The following is an 18,433-nucleotide window of genomic DNA, read 5'->3' as shown; positions in this document are numbered from 1 at the left end:
AAGTTGTTTGATTTGTTATAACTATTTGAAACCATATTTTTATAAAATTACTTTTATTATTTCTTACAATATTTGAGTTTGTCCAAATGTTTGTAGACAAAAGACTGGATTTTACCCCCTCGGGAGTCATTGAGATTAACAAATTACAACAGGGATGGAGAAAACCTAAAAAAGGGAATATGGAAGTCTAGACATTTACAGGATTTATGAGCTGTCATTGGCTGGTTTAAGTGGCCACTTTACACACTGTGCAACATTCACAATTCTGCCAATGTTTGAACATCCATATTTCTTTAGTTATTCCATTTGTTGATTTTAGTGTAACAATAAAGGTTTGGGCTCTTTAACTTCACTAAAATCAACAAATAAAAGAACTGAAGAAATATGGATGTTCAAACATATGCAAAATGGTGAATGTTACACGGTGTGTAAAGTGGCCACTTAAACCAGCCAATGATAGGTCATAAGCCCTGTAAATGCCTAGACTTCCATATTCCCTTTTTAAGGTATTCTCCATCCCTGTTCTAATTTGTTTATTATTTCTGATCATATGTATCATGGTTATACTGTCCAATGTTTGATAGGCTGAGGTGGGAGCTTGAATGCAAAGTAAACACTCGGATTGCTGCGAATAATAACCTAACCGAGCTCCTGAACTGTAATGATACACGAAGAGAGACTGTTCGATTCATTACAGGGACGATCAAGCAGGCTTAGTTATTCAATGGTGGTATCTAGCTCCTTTTGTTTTTTTTGTGTCCAACTTTTACGATTTTTTATTATATGTTAATGTAATATTTTATTTTATAAGAGTTATTTTGTTTATTCTGATTCTGGTTTATTTTTATAATTATATATTTTGTAGCATTTTTGTGGCTTTGCTTGTATGGTTTTAGGGAGAAATTAGTTTAATAATAAGTTTTGTGGTTTAGCAATAAATAATTCCCCGATGGAATGATATCTTTTTTTTAGATAAAAAGTAGCCTGTATTGATTCCCGCCCTTTCTACGCAAAACGATATCCGTTGATGTAGCATCGTCATTCTCAGTTGATTTATTTTTTTGCCAAGAATTTTCCCAAGAAAGTGAGATGAAGGAGAAAAGTAGCTTCAGACACAGTTTTTTGGCTATCCATATGCAAAAAATCACATAAATCAGTGTGTAGGTTATTTCCATCTTGTTATATTTAAATAAAATATGATTTTTTTATATTGTAGAATCGACACTATTTAGCCAATTTCATTGAAATAAATTTTATTGTTACAATTATTATTATTTCCACTTAAAATTGTTTTTTTTTTTGGGATAGATTTTTTAAATTTTTTTTTTATATTTTCGGCCAACTCTATGTCAAAAATCACACCAATCAGTTGCTCCATTGAGACGCGATAGAAACACAAACAAACTGACAAACGCATTTTTGCATTTGTAATATTAGTATATTAGGATGGAAGTATGAAATAATTTTCCTCAATAACTTATCGCAATGCATACTTGATATTTTTTTATAATATTCCTGTTTATGAACTCAAAAAAAATAGAGGCTAGTCAATTCACAAGCTTGGATATTTTTTATACAGTTATATATATTTACATTGCAGTCATTCTGATAAACAAGTAAAAAATATTGAAAGTCCTACCTTGTAATGGAGAGTAAATATTCATATACAGGCAGTCTTCGCTCTGGTTCCGTAAGTAAGGAATGAGCCTTTTAAGGTACTCCAGTCGTCCTTTTGGCATCTTTTCTAAAGCGGCAGTCTCGTTTTTTATATCGGGAAACTTCTGTGGACACGCAGGACCCGAAGAGTCAGATATCCTGATGCCGTCCCAAGGCGACGGTGTTCGAGTCGGGCTGAACCTGAAAAATATTTTCTTAATTATTACGAAATCAGTTTATGATCTCGGGGCAATCTTGATTATTTTATTGTCATGACTGATTTGTACATGTATTTTTAGGGAATTTATAAGGCGCATGAGAATCATAATATTCAGTAATCCTCTACGTCAACTGTATTATTTTTAAGAGGTATTAAAAAAAAAAAAATTTTTCGCTTTGCGTAGAATTAAATTCAGGTGAATGCATCGAGCGATAGAATAGAACGATGTTGAGGGTTGAAGTATACTTATTGCATGTTGAATAAAAAGTAATCTTATAGAATAACTGCATAAACGTTATACATAATGTCACTGACGACTTAACTGCACTACATGATGGAACTCACCCTATGAACTACATATTGTAAATGTTATCACTTATATATTGTCAAGCGTTAGGAGGTTTCTAATGAGATTTTGAGGTCGTATTCTAATTCAGTGTTTCTCAGCGATTTTCACATCTGCTCGTTTTAGTATAGAATTTTCCCAATAAAGTGAGATGAAGGAGAAAAATAGCTTCAGACACAGTTTTTTGGCTATCAATATGCAAAAAATCACATAAATCAGTGTGTAGGTTATTTCCATCTTGTTATATTTAAATAAAATATGTTTTTTTTATATTGTAGAATCGACACTATTTAGCCAATTTCATTGAAATAAATTTTAATAGAATGGTCAATTGAATATTCTGATAAGTAATTGTTTACATCTGACCATTTATGATTCAATTTCTGCATTTGGATTTATCAAACCAAGAAAGTTTTTTTTGTACAAAATATTTCAAAACAGCAAAAATGCTGGTATACGAGTATATAAGATATGTTATGACACTATTTTAATTAATTAACTAAGAAGATAAAATAACATTCAAATACAAAACTTATTTTTAATCATCACTAGTCGCAAAGGCTGTAAAACATACATTTTTTAAAAATGTTTTGAAAATAAACAGATACACGAAAATAACGAAAACGATAAAGAATAAAATTGATCATTGTTGTTTTAAAAATACTAACAAATCATCAAATGTAATGTAACAGTACCATAATATTTATGTTATAAATTATTGTTAGTAAAAAAAAACAGAATTTTTCAAAGAATTGATAGAAACTAACATGATTATGATAAAATTATAAATAAACTTATCAATGAAACTTCTTGGTTTAGTTTTACTTTTTATTATTTTGACCAACGAGCGCTTTTACCTAAGTAGGCATCTTCAAGACTGGTAAATTGTTTACAACATTTACAGTTTTTATTACTTAGGCGAAAGCGCTCGTTGGTCAAAATAATAAGAAGTAAAACTAAACGAAGAAGTTTCATTGATAAGTTAATTTATAATTTTATCATAATCATTAACTATGGAGTTTTATGAAGAAATATCAACAAAAAAAACATCAATATTAACTTAGACATGTTTGAAAAAATAAATATCAAACTTTCAGAAAAAAAAACAAAATCACAAAATAAAGTTTTATAAGAGGAAGAACAATGGTAGGAGAAAAAAAATACTGAAAAAAAATATTTATTCAAACTTAAAGCAAAGACATTATGTTGCCACTTAAACCAGCCAATGACAGGTTAAAAGCTCTGTAAATGCATAAACTTTCACATTCTTTTTTAAAATCTGTTTTACCTCTTGGTTGCAACAAACTAATACTTATAGGTATTAAACAATTTATAAATTAAATATGTACACAGTGATATTTTAAGAACACAGATAAAAATATGTTTATGATGTGGTCAACTTTAAAATACAAAATAAAAAAATAACACTAAACCACCAGGTCAAAAAAATAAACAAATGAGTGTCATCAACAAAGTTTTTTGCACATAAAGAGAAAATTTCATTTCAATTCAAGAAAAAAAGGTGTATACGTGGAACGGTGTATTAGTTTTTTTAGTATTCAGATATTTTATTTTTTCTTTGGCCCGTCTATTCATCGTAATACAGCCTCCCACAGGACTCTTCCTTTACGTGAACCTTTGGATATAAAGAATTCAACCGTACCCAGGAGTATGGACTCCACAGAAATGCGGGATATAAAATAAAATACATTTTTATGCAACAAATTCATCCCTTACTTTTCAGGAATATAAATGCGAGGAATAAACACAAGTTGATAATAAATTCTTTTCAAAGTAAATTCTGATTTATAAACGTTTTATGGGGTATAAAATGAAGCAAACATCGTAAAATTTATTGAAATGAATTGATAAAAGTTTTTTTTTTATGAGTAGGGGTGTGTGAGTATTGTATGTATGTGACAATATGCAGTGAACGTATTTAGCAATGGTTATCAATATTAATCTTTTTATTTCAAACCTTAATGAAGAAACCTATCAACCACCTTATCGATCGATGTAAAATTGTTAAGAACGATCTGGTCTAAAACTCAAATTTAAAATTTGTAAAAAAAAGTTTTAAAAAAATTAGTAAAAAACTCATATACACACATACTTATATGATTAAATGTATGTATGTATATGTACATATATATTATTATTATTTACGAACATAAATAATGGCTTTGTTTTTAGATAATGAATCAGTATTTTTTTCAATCTTCAAATGGACATTTTCACACCGAATTTGGAAAGTAAAATTTGTATTACTATGCTAAATGTTAATCCAAAAAAATATTTATTCTTGCTACGCGATGAATGAATGTCCGCTAATTCGGCAACACATTTATACATCTTATACAAGAGAGAGCACGAAAATAGAAGTCATAACACGGAAGACGGAGATGCTGTTCTGCGGCGGGTGTTGTCTAAAACAGACAGAGTTTTTTTTTTTCAGTTTTCAGTCGTTTGATAACAGTGATGGGGGGCGCACGCGCGTAAAATTAATGGCGTATTTGTGATCTTATAATTTAATTTTGCTATAACAGGGCTAAATTATATGTTTATTTGCATAAATTATGGAAAAAAAAACGAACAGTAAGTTTCTATGTTTTTTTTTTCAAAAGACTGATCTTTAGAATATTCCGTCTTTTACTAGTGGTAACATGATGTTATATCACCACTCGCAAAGGGATTATTTACCATAGTATTTTAAGAGTTAATTCCGCAAATATTCAAATGTAATTATCGCTTGCCAATTTGTAGGTCGGATGATTTCTGCTTAACATGGTCCATATATTATTCATGTTTTGTGTACCTATGGATCGTTATTTTGATACACCGGCTTGTATCTCGGAGAATATTTCACAATATGGCCTATATTAGGCCTTTCCCATTTATACCTTAATCTCAAGTAATGTAGTGTTGCCCATATAATTTACAAACGTTATTATTTAGTTGTCAAATGTAGAAAGTACAAATGACCCTTTCAGTGTGACTAGATTAAATTAAGAAAGTTGATAACATTAAAATAGGCGCTGTTAATTACGTGATTATGGAATTAATCTTTTGGTGACTTGTATGAAGGGAGTATTTTTTTTTTATTTATTGAAAAAAAAATGTTGACTTAATAAAGTATAAAATAACAAATGGTTTGTACATAATACATAATTAAGTTTCTACATATCTAATAGTGTAAAAACTCGTGTTTAGAGAGGGAGTTCGTTTTACATGATTATTTAAAATTATTATTGTTTTATTTACTGAAAGGCAGTTAATTACACATTATTTGAAAAACAAGTCCCAACTTCATAAGACTAAAAGTCCTATGTTGAGTTGAGACGATCAATCAGTTGACACAGACACATGAGTATATCATTACAAATATAAAATAGGATCAGAAATAAAACAATCATAATATTCATGATAATAAACAAATCAATGGCACATCAATTTGGCATTATATATGTGTATTTAAAAAAAATTACGTTTCACTCTATGTAAAACAGATTTTTAATAATCTACATATTATATTCTAAAAGATAGACAATTTTCTACTATTTAAAGTTCAGGATGGGTGGGTCTCGTGTGTTTTTTAAATTAAGATTTGAATGTTTTGATGTTTGCTTTTGATTTTAAGGTTTCTGAAAAATCATAAGAGTTATTTTCCCAACATTATTATTGATTAAAAGCTGCAGTTGTATTGCATATGTGTAACGTTAAATAATTTGTAAATCAAGAGTTTCGAAAATTTTGTAAACTAGTGTTTTTTTTTAAGTTTGTATAATAAATGCTTTTTTAAAGATTTCATTTTTCATTAATTTTTTTCATTTCGTTTTTTTGCACCACAACAGACCAGGAGGCCCAATTACAGTGGTTCATCACATTACAGAACAACCAGGCTTAAGAAAAATCACATTTTTAAAAAATTTTGTGTTCTCACCGGGAATCGAACCCGGAACCTTCCGTGCGTGAGTCAAGCGTCTTGACCACTACACCACGGAGGCCGCCATCAATTGACGGTATATCTAGTTCTTTAAAAATGATGTATGAAAGGTGGGTTCTAGGCTTAAGAATATAATTTAAGCAATAGAGCTGTTAATAAAGTTGTTATTAGAGTTGTTTTTAGCAAAAAAGTTGTTTTGTTATTTTTCAAAAAGATGATGATAATAATCTGATATTGGTAGTACATTTTTGTAAAAAGATACAACAACAAACCATCAATCCGTTTCCCCGCAAGGGTAAGCAAAGAATATTTAACGCCACATCACTATTTATTTGCATATGTATCTCGATTCCTATATATTTATACATCTTCTCATGTACGTGAGCCGATTATTCCGACTCTTAACATGTTCATCTTCAAGTATTTGTTGAATTTGATCATGTCATGTCTTTCTCAGTTTTTTTCTATTTCTGCATACATCAATATTTGCATTGTAAATATTTTTACCCGTTCTTTCGCTGTTCATTCGCTCTACATGTCCAAACCAGAGCAGAGCTCCTCTCTTGATTTTGTCGATAATGCTTATCTTAGCCTTACATAATGTACGGATCTCAACATTTGCGCATCAATCTTGCATAGTTTTATCATACATTTGCCTGAGAGATCGCATTTCGACAGCATTCAGCCTACTTTCATCCCTGTTGTTCCAAGTCCATCCTACGTTCCCATACATCATGGTCGGGACCAGGACTCCATTGTGAACTGCTAATTTTGCCTCTTGCGACAAACATTTATTTGCCAAGGTTAATTTAGGTGCACCGTTCACTTGGCCCTCCCTCCTCTCATCCTTTACTTCAATATCTTTCTCAGTCATTCAATTCCTAGTAAACATACATCCCAGTTACAAAAATTCCTATTCAAATTCTCGAATTGTACTCAAATTGTGAAAAGTATCAAAAATACTCGATTTGTAAATAGATCATACAAGTAAATAGACAGTTTTTGAATTGTAATTGAAATTTGTTCATGAGGAATAATGACTACATCCGACATATTTAACTACATATTTACTAGACTTGTAATTTTGTACCTGTCATGTTCAAGCTCTCTGGGCGTACATAATAAATGAATAAATAAGCCCCTTATAAAATGTACTATTTAACTATGTATAACAAACCGGGTTGAGGTCCCGCGGTAGTATTGTGGACTCACAGACCAAAGGTCCGAGGTTCAAATCCCACTCCACCGTAACTCGATTTCCTTTTTCCAACGCAAATTATGTACAGCTTTTGGGAATCGGTAAAAAAAATAAAATATTTGTTTAAATAATATGAACTCAAATATTTCCACTTTAAAAAAAAAAAAACAAAAAATGTATATTACGTATTGTAAAATGGTTTTTAATATTTTTTCTTAGTGTTTTTAATGTGTTTTTAATATGTCTTTTTACTTTATTTTTTAGTTCGCTTTTGACAGTATTTTAAATATGTGTAGGATTAAGATTGTTTATGGATGTGGAGCTTCTACCTCAGCTGGAGATTGAGAGAATCAATAAGGTTGGTGTAAAATTCGTATGTATTGCATGTTGAATAAGAAATGACACTTTGTTATAAGGTGTGAGAGAAACGGTCATAATAAGTTGAATTGACCGCACTTTAATTATATGCTGAAACTGAGTGACTGCGTTGAGCTGACGTGGTTGGGCTTACTCATTGAGCTAACTGACTCTTTATAGGCCGCGATCCTTTGTTTTTCTTGTCTCCATGGTAGGAACAAAGTAAATGTTCGGAAGGATATTTTTCTAAGTAGACTGACGTTTTATGTGCAATACTGTTAGTTTTTTTTACTACCATTAAAAAAAAATATTGTTTTTAATTTACCTTTTCTATGCATCAATAACTTTTTTTATGTTTCGACTTTCTTTGAACTGGTTAAATAACCCTAGTAAGTATAATTTTAGATTGTACATTATTGATAAGTTAAATTTGCCAAAATCACAGTAAAAGGGGCAATGAAAGTAGTACATCATTACTGTTTATGAAATTAAAAGTAAATAAAAGTACCAGACTTTTGACAAAAAAACATTGTTATTTATTACTAGGGTAACCGATAGAAAGACCCACAGTCTTTAGATCAGTTTTTGGGGATGTGGAGAGAGTGCTTTCATTGTGGCCAAAATTAGAATATGGTTGACAGTGCCTAACTTAGACCATTCAATGACAGCTTATTAACGCCTGGTAAACGATATTTCCATACACATCTGATCATACAATCTGAGATAAAAGCATATTAGTGAAAAGAGTGAATAATCAAATCTTCACAACAGTTGGAATGTTTTTGACTTTAACAAATGATAAACAATGAATACATAAAGTTTTTTTTTATGAGAGTAAAGAATCTCATCATGTATTTGACCAGTTTCAATGTTTTTTTAAGTAGGTTCCGTAAGATTTTTCTAGTGCTGTGGGTGTTTTCTGCAAATTGAGAAATTGCATTTTTGTGATCGACATCATTTTCAGATGGCGATTAATAAAGTTTTGTATATGAACGCGGTCTGACTGTTTTTAGCAGAACATAGAATTGACCTTGCTGTACCCGATACCATAAATTTATCATTTTTTCAAAATTGTAGACTGGATGCTTTCTGCATAACTACGTTCATTTCACCATGGTGGAGATGTCTATTAAAAGAATGTCTTGCGATATTGTTGAGATCGGTATCTTTAAATTAAGTCCTCAGAAGGTAAATTTTTGTGTTAGTTTTAAATATTTAAGCACAGTAACTCAAAAGTTTTAAGATTCAATTAACAACATATTATTACTAACATTTTTTTTCAAATACTATTGAATTTACAGAAACTAATGAAAAAATCTAAATATATATTTGTGAGACAGGAAAATAAAATTTATGTCTTCCAAAGTCTTGAGATTGTTAGAAATCTAAGTCATTTACACTTATACTTCAGAAATGAACCGAGAGAACTTTAAGTGCGCTTTGTTCGTACGGCGGTACTTTAACGAGAACATGTGTTGAAGTCTGAGCCAAGTAGCAAAAGGAAACTTTATCAGGAATATTAACTGAGGACAATTTATTTCATTGCTTACCCCAATGAGTATCACATATGTCCGGTCAACGATGTCCCTTTCCGTGAAAACCATGAATAGCAAAACTTAAAAGCATCATGAGATACATCCTCGCTTTATCCTGTCTCAATTAAAATTTGTCACGAATTCAGCAAAATTTAAAATAAAATTGTTAAACTTTGTATTTGTGTGATCACGTTTTTGATTATTGTAGGCAACTAAAATAATGGTATTGATATTTCTAATTTAATTGGCATTCACTTTGTAACACTAAATAATAATTTATAGTGGAATTGAGTTCACATAACTTAGGATGGAAGCATGCACAGAGAGCTCGCAATCCGCCTAGGAATTGCGGGAGCAACTTTTAACATGATGCGTGTTGTCTGAGACTCTAGTCTATACTCAGTCAAAACAAAATGCCGACTATTCAAAACAAACAAACCATCACGCCGTTACTCCGTAGGGGTAGGCAGAGAGGATAGAACGCCGTAACACTCTATATTTGCATACAGACTTTGCTTCCTCTAAATTCATACATTTTCTCATGCACGCACGCCGATTATTCCTACTTTTGACATGTCCATCTTCAAGTGTTTATTGGACTTGATCGTGCCATGTTTTTCTCGGTTTTCCTCGTTTTTTGCATCCATCAACATTTGCATCCTAATTTTTTTTATTACTCAACTCTTATATAATGCTAGTACTTCTATATGGGTGCGAATCTTGGCACCTTACCAAAGCTCAAAATATCAAACTTCTGAGTTTTGAGATTAAGTGCTTGAAAATAATATTAGACATAAGGTGGTTTGATTTTATAACTAATATTGAAGCGTCTTGAGGATGCGACGGTGGACTTGGCTTAGACACGTGCTGCTGGTACTATTACCCTATGGTCTCCAGGAGGCAACTGGTGATGTCCACATGCTCCACTTAGGAGCGGATGCGGAAAAAAATAAGAAATAAGAAAAAAAAATGGATCGAAATTCAACATCATCATTTCATGTCCGCTCCTTATTTGGAGCATATGGTGTTCACGAAGATTCTACGGGTAACTCTGACGGCTGCCAGCTCCTGTCCATCCTCCCAAGTCCTGTCCGAACTTTTTGTATATTTTCAAAAGAGCCCAATGTCTTTAGGTATGAACTGACTAAAAATATTGTCCCGTTTTTATTCATCAAATAAAAGTAGTGTAGTCTTTTAAACCCTTGGTGTTGAAATTGTCAAACGTGGGTCCTGCTGACACTCACTGTGACTTGATTGAATTAGTGCAATTCATTACCTTTTAATAAGTTGTACTAGAAACATGATTATGATATTTATCTTTAAGTGACTTGCATGTAAGTCAAAAAAAATATTTTAAAAACTGTTATTGACATAGACCCATCTTACTAAATTTAAGACAAGATTCGCACTCAGCCACCGTACCGATTGGCGTGAAATATAGTTCCTTGTTCAAATTGTAGCTTAAAATTCGAAAACAGTTTTTAAACTGTTAACTCTTAAAATACTGGTAAATAGTTTGTTTGCGTGCAGTGATGTAACATCGTGTTACCACAAGCAAAAGACAGAACATTTCAAAGTTCAGGCATTTAAAAAAAAACATGGAAACATACTGTTTAATAATTTCTTTTCATTTATTTTTTAAAATAAGCATTATAATTTAGCCCTGTAATAGCAAAACAAATTTTTAAAAATAATTACCCCTGTCACTGTCAATAACCGATTGAATATGTTTCACACAAACACCGGCCACAGAACAGCGTTTGAGTGATTCTCGGACAGTTAAATTACTTCATGTATTAAACTGAGGTGATAATTAAACAAACTTAATTAATTTATTTAAATAAACTCAAGGTTATGCACCAAAATATGAGTAAAATACTTGTACATCTGTTAAAATTTGTAAATTTTTAAAGTGACTATTTTCTATTTAATGTTTCTTTTTTTTTTAATTCTCAAATGAATAATTTTTTTTTTTGACTTACGGAAATCTATCGAAATATTTTTAAAAAATTAAGCGCTCTTTATTATTATAATAAACCTACTTAAATAAACTCAACTTGTGGTATGAGAATTAACATTATTTGACTGAATTATAACACAGATCTTATAGACTCCTCACGTAAGAACTAAAACTTTCCTTCTTGTTCTAAAACAAATAAAAGTTCTTACAACAGAAATCTCGTAAAATATATCACGTCGCAAAACTTGGAAAAGCTATAAATTCTACCAAATGAGTATATAACTTAAAAGCTTTAATTTATTTTAATTTGTTCATATTTGAATATTTAGTTGGTTTTTGTAAGAATGTTGATGTTGAAAGATATTAATTTACATAAAACTGATTATATTTATGAGATTTTAAATTCTTTCACTTTTCAAATAATAGAAAAAGTATAATTATAATTATTCTGTACGTGTGATGTCACTGAATTCCTCCTAAACGGCTTAACCGATTTACGTGCGGTTTTCAAAAAAATGAAGATCTTTGCGCTGCGCATGTTTGTAAATATTAAATTTTCAATATTATATGTAAAAAAATAAGTAAGGAGCATAAGTGTTTTATTCATCGATCTACCAGGGTTGCATTCGAGTAGAATACGTTTACAAAAAATGGAAGAGTGTTGTTTTTTTGTGTCAAGAAAAAGTTTGTTTTTGTATGTTTACAAACAGCATTCGTTTTTTGTGGATTTAAATTAGATTTCTTCCTTAAACTCCTTATGATTTCAATCCTTTTTTTTTAAAACTGGATTTTCGGTAAATCTTAAACAATATTTACTGACATTTAATACATTTTTAGAAATCGTATTCCTACATATGTGCACCCCTGTTAGTAAGAAGAGCGTTGTTTGACATTTGCAAAGAGAATTCTATATTTTAAAATTATTAAGCAAGTTTTTGTGTGTGTTTGGGTGGGTCCCTGAATGGTTTAGATTCACAATTGGATCCGGTAAGCGGCGCTGCGACCTCAATGGGAAATGTCACTTTGTATATAGTTTATCAGAAATTCGAATTTTTCGAGATTTTGCATTTGCTGAACCAACTAATAGCAGGCAACGTTCGGGCAGAACGACTTCTGTCGGGTCCACTAGTAAAATATATAAAACAGCGCAAGTGAGTTGTACAAATGATTAGGTAAGTACATCGTAAATTATTTATAGAGAGATGATATAATTTCACAGTCAAGTTAAAAACGTTAATATGGGACATAAATTCATTCCCTAGTCTCTATTTATGCACAGTACATTTAACGGACAAAGATCGTTCTGCATGCACAAGTTAAAATACGAAAACTCAAAATATGATGAAATAGAGTTATGACAATGTCGAAACCGAATATTCAATTGTTCCTTCTAAAATTTTGTGTACGTGTAAAAAAACATTTTCAAAAAGGACATTTTATTTTTTTAAAATTTTATCCAGAAAACATACAGTCATACAAAATAAGTATTAAAAACAACAATTTTTTAACGTAAAAATACCAATTAAGTTTTTATAAATTAAAAAGATATAAACATTAAATGTGACAAAAAAATAAATAAGAATTTTAAGTGAGAAAAGAATAATTGTTGACATTTGCGTTTTCCATGGAGGTCATAAATAAAAATACCGAATTTACACTCCGAGCCATCCACGCACACACATGAACGCACATATAAAACATACACAAACTTAAAATTAAAATTACATGCGGCACATATACATAGCATAAACCACTCAAGATGCACATTCATATGGAAGTCAAGACTTTGACAGGTCTTATGACCTCTCGTTATTATTGTTAGTATTATTATGGATAACTTATACAAATGCTTTATAACATTTAGTAAAAAAAAAATACCAAAAAGCTAATGCTTTAAATATGAATAAAAAGTATTTTTTTACCGATTTTCTGTGTATATTTTCTGTGTCTACCGGTTTCGAGACGTACCCGTTTCATTGTTAGGACACCAACTAAGCGTTGCATGTTAAGGCAAAACCCACTATACACATACACATTCACCATGGTTGTTGCTCAAAAATATAAAATCAACACGACATGCATTTCAAAAAGCACATGCACTGATTAGGACAAAAATGCACTGATTAGACTTTGTTTAATAATTGATTGTTGTTTAATAATAAGTTTTTTTTTTAAAGACAGGGGATGGAAGGAGGAGCTTGAGTTAAATAGGTAAAGGGTGACTAATACAATGAAAAATCATATAACGGGCTATATTGAACGGTTGTATGATTATTGTTTGATTGGTGTCTTGATGAAGAGACGGGTATGTCTCGAAACTGGAAGACACAAAAAGTTAGAAAGTTTTTATGTACAAATACTTTAAAACATTTAGTAAAAAAAAAAACAACAAAGCTAATGCTTTAAATATGGGAAATAAGTATATTCTTACCGATTCGATCCGACAGGAGGCGTCGCATAGGGTACTCCCAAAAACACCTCCACTGGCTTTAAAAACTTGTGATCGTCCATGGGCATAATGACACCCTGTAGTTTTCCATATCTTGTCTCAATTATTCTATGACTGAGCCTAGATTTAGAATTACTATTTCCGTTGAACAGTCTGGCGTTGAGATACGCACTATTTAAGTTGTTTGCACCACCAGCGAAAGTAAACGGATTGCCACTGTATTGTTGATTTGTTCCGCCGTATTGTTGATTTGTTCCGCCGTATTGTTGATTTGTTCCGCCGTACTGTTGATTGGTTCCGGTGTGCTGGTGATTTGTCCCCCCGTATTGGTGATTACCAGAATAGTGATTGCTATCATAGTCACTATTACCGTTTCCATTATGGCCAATATCGTATGATGTGTCTGGGCTGTCGTAGTGATTTTTCGGATCATATTCACCATTATCACCCGTTTGAGCACTCAAATGCGGTTCATTTAATTCTTCCTTATGGGATATACTATTGTTGTAATAATTCATTTGGGTGATCGGTGTTTGTTGATTTACTGTTGATGGAACAGTGATGCTTTCACTATTTTCTTGAGACTCACAACCAACACAATTTATGATCATTAACGCAAAAACTGTTTTAAAATACCCTTTGAGTCGAGTCATTTTGTGACGACTTTTATATTGGGCGTCCGCTCTTACGTTGATCGAATACATTATAATAATGTTTTTGGCAAATTAAGTTTATACATGTTTATTTAAACAAACACATTTTTTTTCAAATTTGGAAAAATAAGTAGGAAAAATATTATTTTAAGGAATAGCAAAACGCTAATATTATCATTTTTTCACAAAAGGAAGCTTAAGTTTTGTTTGTTATATTTTTTTACGTTTAAAATTTATATCACATAATATATTATTTTAATTTAAACTGTTACGTATTTTAAAATTAAACAACTTAAATTTTGTAATATTTTTTAGAATGTTTTTAAGTCATGCTGTTTTCTTGAATATCAGTCATCTGAAACAAATGAAAGAGAAAACATTAGTAAATAATACAAGACCTTTTTTTTAAACACTTTATTTTTTTTTTAAATATTTAATTAATTGTAAAAGTACAAATGAGATACATGAAAATAAACCTAATAAATACAAAAACCTCACCTAGCCAATTTTTGTGGCTCGTTGGTAAAGTTAACATATTATAAATATGATTCCTACTTAAAAGTTGATATCTTTACATTAAAGTCAAAATAAGAATGAATACATATGTATCCGTTCAATAAAAAAATAATAAGAAAAACAAATATGAAATGAAAGAAATAATATACATTTAAATCAAATTTGAACATTATATTTTGTAACATAAATTAAAATTATTAATTATGAAACCAATTACTAATTTATTATTTTTAATCTAAGGTCAGTAGGGACTAAATTAACAATGAAAAGTACAATATAATTCAATGTTCTACTGTTATAATTATTAACAATTTTAAGGATCGCAAAACCATAATAATATTGTAAGTAAAGCAAGCATTGTGATTGAAATTTTGATAAATTTTGAAAATATTAGAATTATACTGCTATAAAATAATGCAGAACCACCAAATTCCTTGAACTACCAAAGTTTTAAGTGATTTATAAAGGAGCCTTTTGTTATCTCTCTGATTGAATAATTCTAGTGGTATAACTTTTTTATGTATATGCTTAGTGCTGACCAAACAGCTGACATAAAATGCTCAATGCTGACGAAATTAATAAATTGTCTTTTTTTTATATTTTGGTATTCTTTAGGAATCACCAAGCATATAGAGGATAGTTATATGTAAAGAAACGTAAAAAATGATGTAATCAGTGATCATGTGATCAGAATCTCAAATTAAATACCTTACGCCTGTCACTTAAACTGGAAATATTAATTATGTTTTATTTTTATCTATTTTTTTTTGTAAAATTTCAAAATGAGTTACGATAATATATTGTTATAACCATAATTAATTTAACTTTTAATTCTTTCTTAAGACGACATTCATCAATTATTTTATACATTTTGTCAAACTTAACTTTTAAATTTATTTTAATGTTTTATTTTTTATGTGCATAATATTTATAATTTGCTGATAAAGTTTTTATGATTAAGAGATATTTATGGATTACTTAAATCTATTTTTTTTTCATTGTTATCTTTCCCTTTTCGCACCTAATGGTGTATAGGACACTGCATCGGTACACCAATTGCAGCGTATCTTGGTTATTTTTTTGTTACATCAAGGTAAGATGATCAGTCTTATGCTTCGGGAGCCAGTTCAGGGACTATGAAATATTCCTGTGTAAAAACACAGTTTTAAATATTTCATGCTAACCATGCCAGGAATCTGAGACCTCTTGCATCATAGGCAATCCCGCTGACCGTAACACTACAAGGCGAACAAACATGTTTACATTACAAAATAATTCAATTGTATCCTAATTAACATACCTATTACTTATATTACTATGGATGGCTAACTTATAAAACGCCAAGACTTATAAATATTGATTTTACCTATCATTATGGAAAACTAATGAAGTGCATCCGAGATTCTCTTTCACCAAGGCCCTAAGAATCGATCAACTGAAGGCCTTAGGACCGATCCACTAAGATGTATTGAAGCCCGCAGGGCTGACTTATCCAGGCCTGAAGGGTCGAATTTGCTATAATGTAACAGTCGGTGATAGCTGCTTGCAATTATTTTGAATCACATATTTTTCGCTATTTGATCAGTAATTGCTCACTGATTGAACTTTTTAAGTAAACACATAATTTATTTTTTTGCCCAACAAATGGCCAGGAGCCTCAATTACAGTAGAGAATGAGAGCACAGAACAACCTGGCTTTAGAAAAAATCACCATTAATTTTTCTGTTCTCACCGGGAATTGAATCTAAAACCTTTCGTGCGTGAGTCAAAAGTCTCTGACATTACATCACCGAGTGTTTAATATATTAAATCTGTAATTTTTCTGTGGTGTTGGTAGTGTTTTTACGAGTGACAAATTCTTCTTTATTAAGTTCATATTCCTTAAAGTAAATTGTGAAGTATAAAGAGCCGATATTTCTAGGAAGCCGAGATAATAATCAACAAAGCCTGTAAGTTTAATGAAACGAGACCCAGAGGGCCAATAACATAATACCCGTGGAGCAAAATTTCTTAGCATGAAAGTGATAATAAGTGATAAATTTTTGAATGGAAATTAAAATGATTGGTTTGTGCCAGAACATGACACAATATGTAAATTTGTAACTAAGGGACGATGTCAAAACGTTTTAAAAATTCTCCTTTCATCGCCGACAGCCTCTGAACTAATGCGTGAAGATTAATATCTCAAGCTTCTAATTGTGAATTACTCTTACCATTTTAAAATCAGCGAACATTACGTTTTATTTAAGTAACTTTTATCACGTATCATTTAATAATTTAAACCAAAATGACCATAAATAGTTCTCTCTACTAAAAAATACTGTATCGGGATTATCTTACAACGAATCGTAGACAAATAGTTTCTAATTTTAAACGTTATAAAAATAGTTGAAAATTCAATTTGGACTGCATTACAAAATGTACACAAAAAAAATTAAATATAAAAACAATCAAAATAGCGAAAACGTAGCTTTGTACTAAATAAAAACAAAAAAAATGCAAATTCTTCAAGATAACAATATTTTAAGTGTGTCCAAATATTTGTAGACATGCTAAATTTCCACCCTAAAAAAGTATAAAAATCTCAATTTGTTGCAACAGAGAGTGGCCATTTTACACATTAACACATTTAGCATTCTGCCTTTGTTTAAACATCCCCATTTTCTCAACTCTTCCAAATGTTGACTTTTGTAAAAGAGCTGATACCTTAATCATGTAGAAGGGATTCATTCGGTTTATCTTTTTTATCTACTAGACAACGCTTAAAAATATGTTTTTCAATTTTTATACTTCTTTTTATACCTGTTAGTTTAATCAAGATTGTTTTGAGTATATCCAAATGTTTGTAGACAGGTTGGTTTTCCTCCTTAGGGAGTTATTATGATCTAAATTTGTTACAACACCGAGGGAAAACATTTTTAAGAATGGAATATAGAGGTATATGCATTTACAGAGCTTATGACTTGTCATTGACTTGTTTAAGTGGCTAATTTACACATTGTGTAACATTTATATAAAAAGTGAAAATATGTTTTCTCTCTCTGTTCCAACAAATTTAATTCTTAAATACATATTGGAGGTTGGTAAAAGTTATGGGATCAAATATGTTATTTCTTTTATTCAGAAATTAAGAAATTTACTGTTACGAAGTTGTTTTTTTCTTCGAATTCATTAAAAAATTATTTCATTCAAATAGTTAATTAGAGTTTTCATTAAAATTTAAGTAACAAAACCCGCGTAAGCACTTACTAACGAAATCAAAGAGTTTCGAGTGGTGTCTTCAAAGCGAAGAAAACTTCAGACATCCTTAAAAACTACTATAACCCCTTCAAAACACCATCTACTAAGATCCTTATACGAAGCTTTTGGTTTCGTTCAGTTTGGAAACTTGAGACTTAAGCTTATTTCTATAAAGTTTTATGCTCGAGTACATTTCAGGAAACTGAAAGATTTTGTAGATTTGTAGAAAAATCTCCGTCACACCAGGATTATTAAAAAAAAAGTATCATTTCATTGTAATTGCAACGTTGTTTTTATAATAAAACATTAAAACATAATTTAAATTATAAATATTTTGAATATGTCAAAACGTTTGTAAAC

At 30.4% G+C, this 18,433-nt stretch overlaps 1 protein-coding gene across 1 annotated transcript; it reads right to left on the bottom strand.

Annotated features, from left to right (window-relative positions):
- Nucleotides 1-1,639: 1,639 nt before the first annotated feature.
- On the bottom strand, nt 1,640-14,485 carry LOC148275449 (uncharacterized; the record flags this gene model as incomplete). The annotated part of the gene is made up of 2 exons (XM_088235699.1): nt 13,647-14,485; nt 1,640-1,857 (listed from the first exon to the last, which is right to left on the bottom strand). Coding segments are annotated over exons 1-2 (940 nt in total), but the record flags the coding sequence as incomplete, so codon positions are not given.
- Between the last annotated feature and the right edge of the window lie 3,948 nt (nt 14,486-18,433).

The sequence above is a fragment of the Micrasema longulum genome, unplaced genomic scaffold, assembly GCF_059751315.1.
Source record: "Micrasema longulum isolate JH-2025_06_02 unplaced genomic scaffold, ASM5975131v1 h1tg001418l, whole genome shotgun sequence".
NCBI lineage: Eukaryota > Metazoa > Arthropoda > Insecta > Trichoptera > Brachycentridae > Micrasema > Micrasema longulum.
The sequence above is the reverse complement of the archived record's forward strand: the minus strand, read 5'-3'. Positions and strand labels throughout refer to the sequence as shown.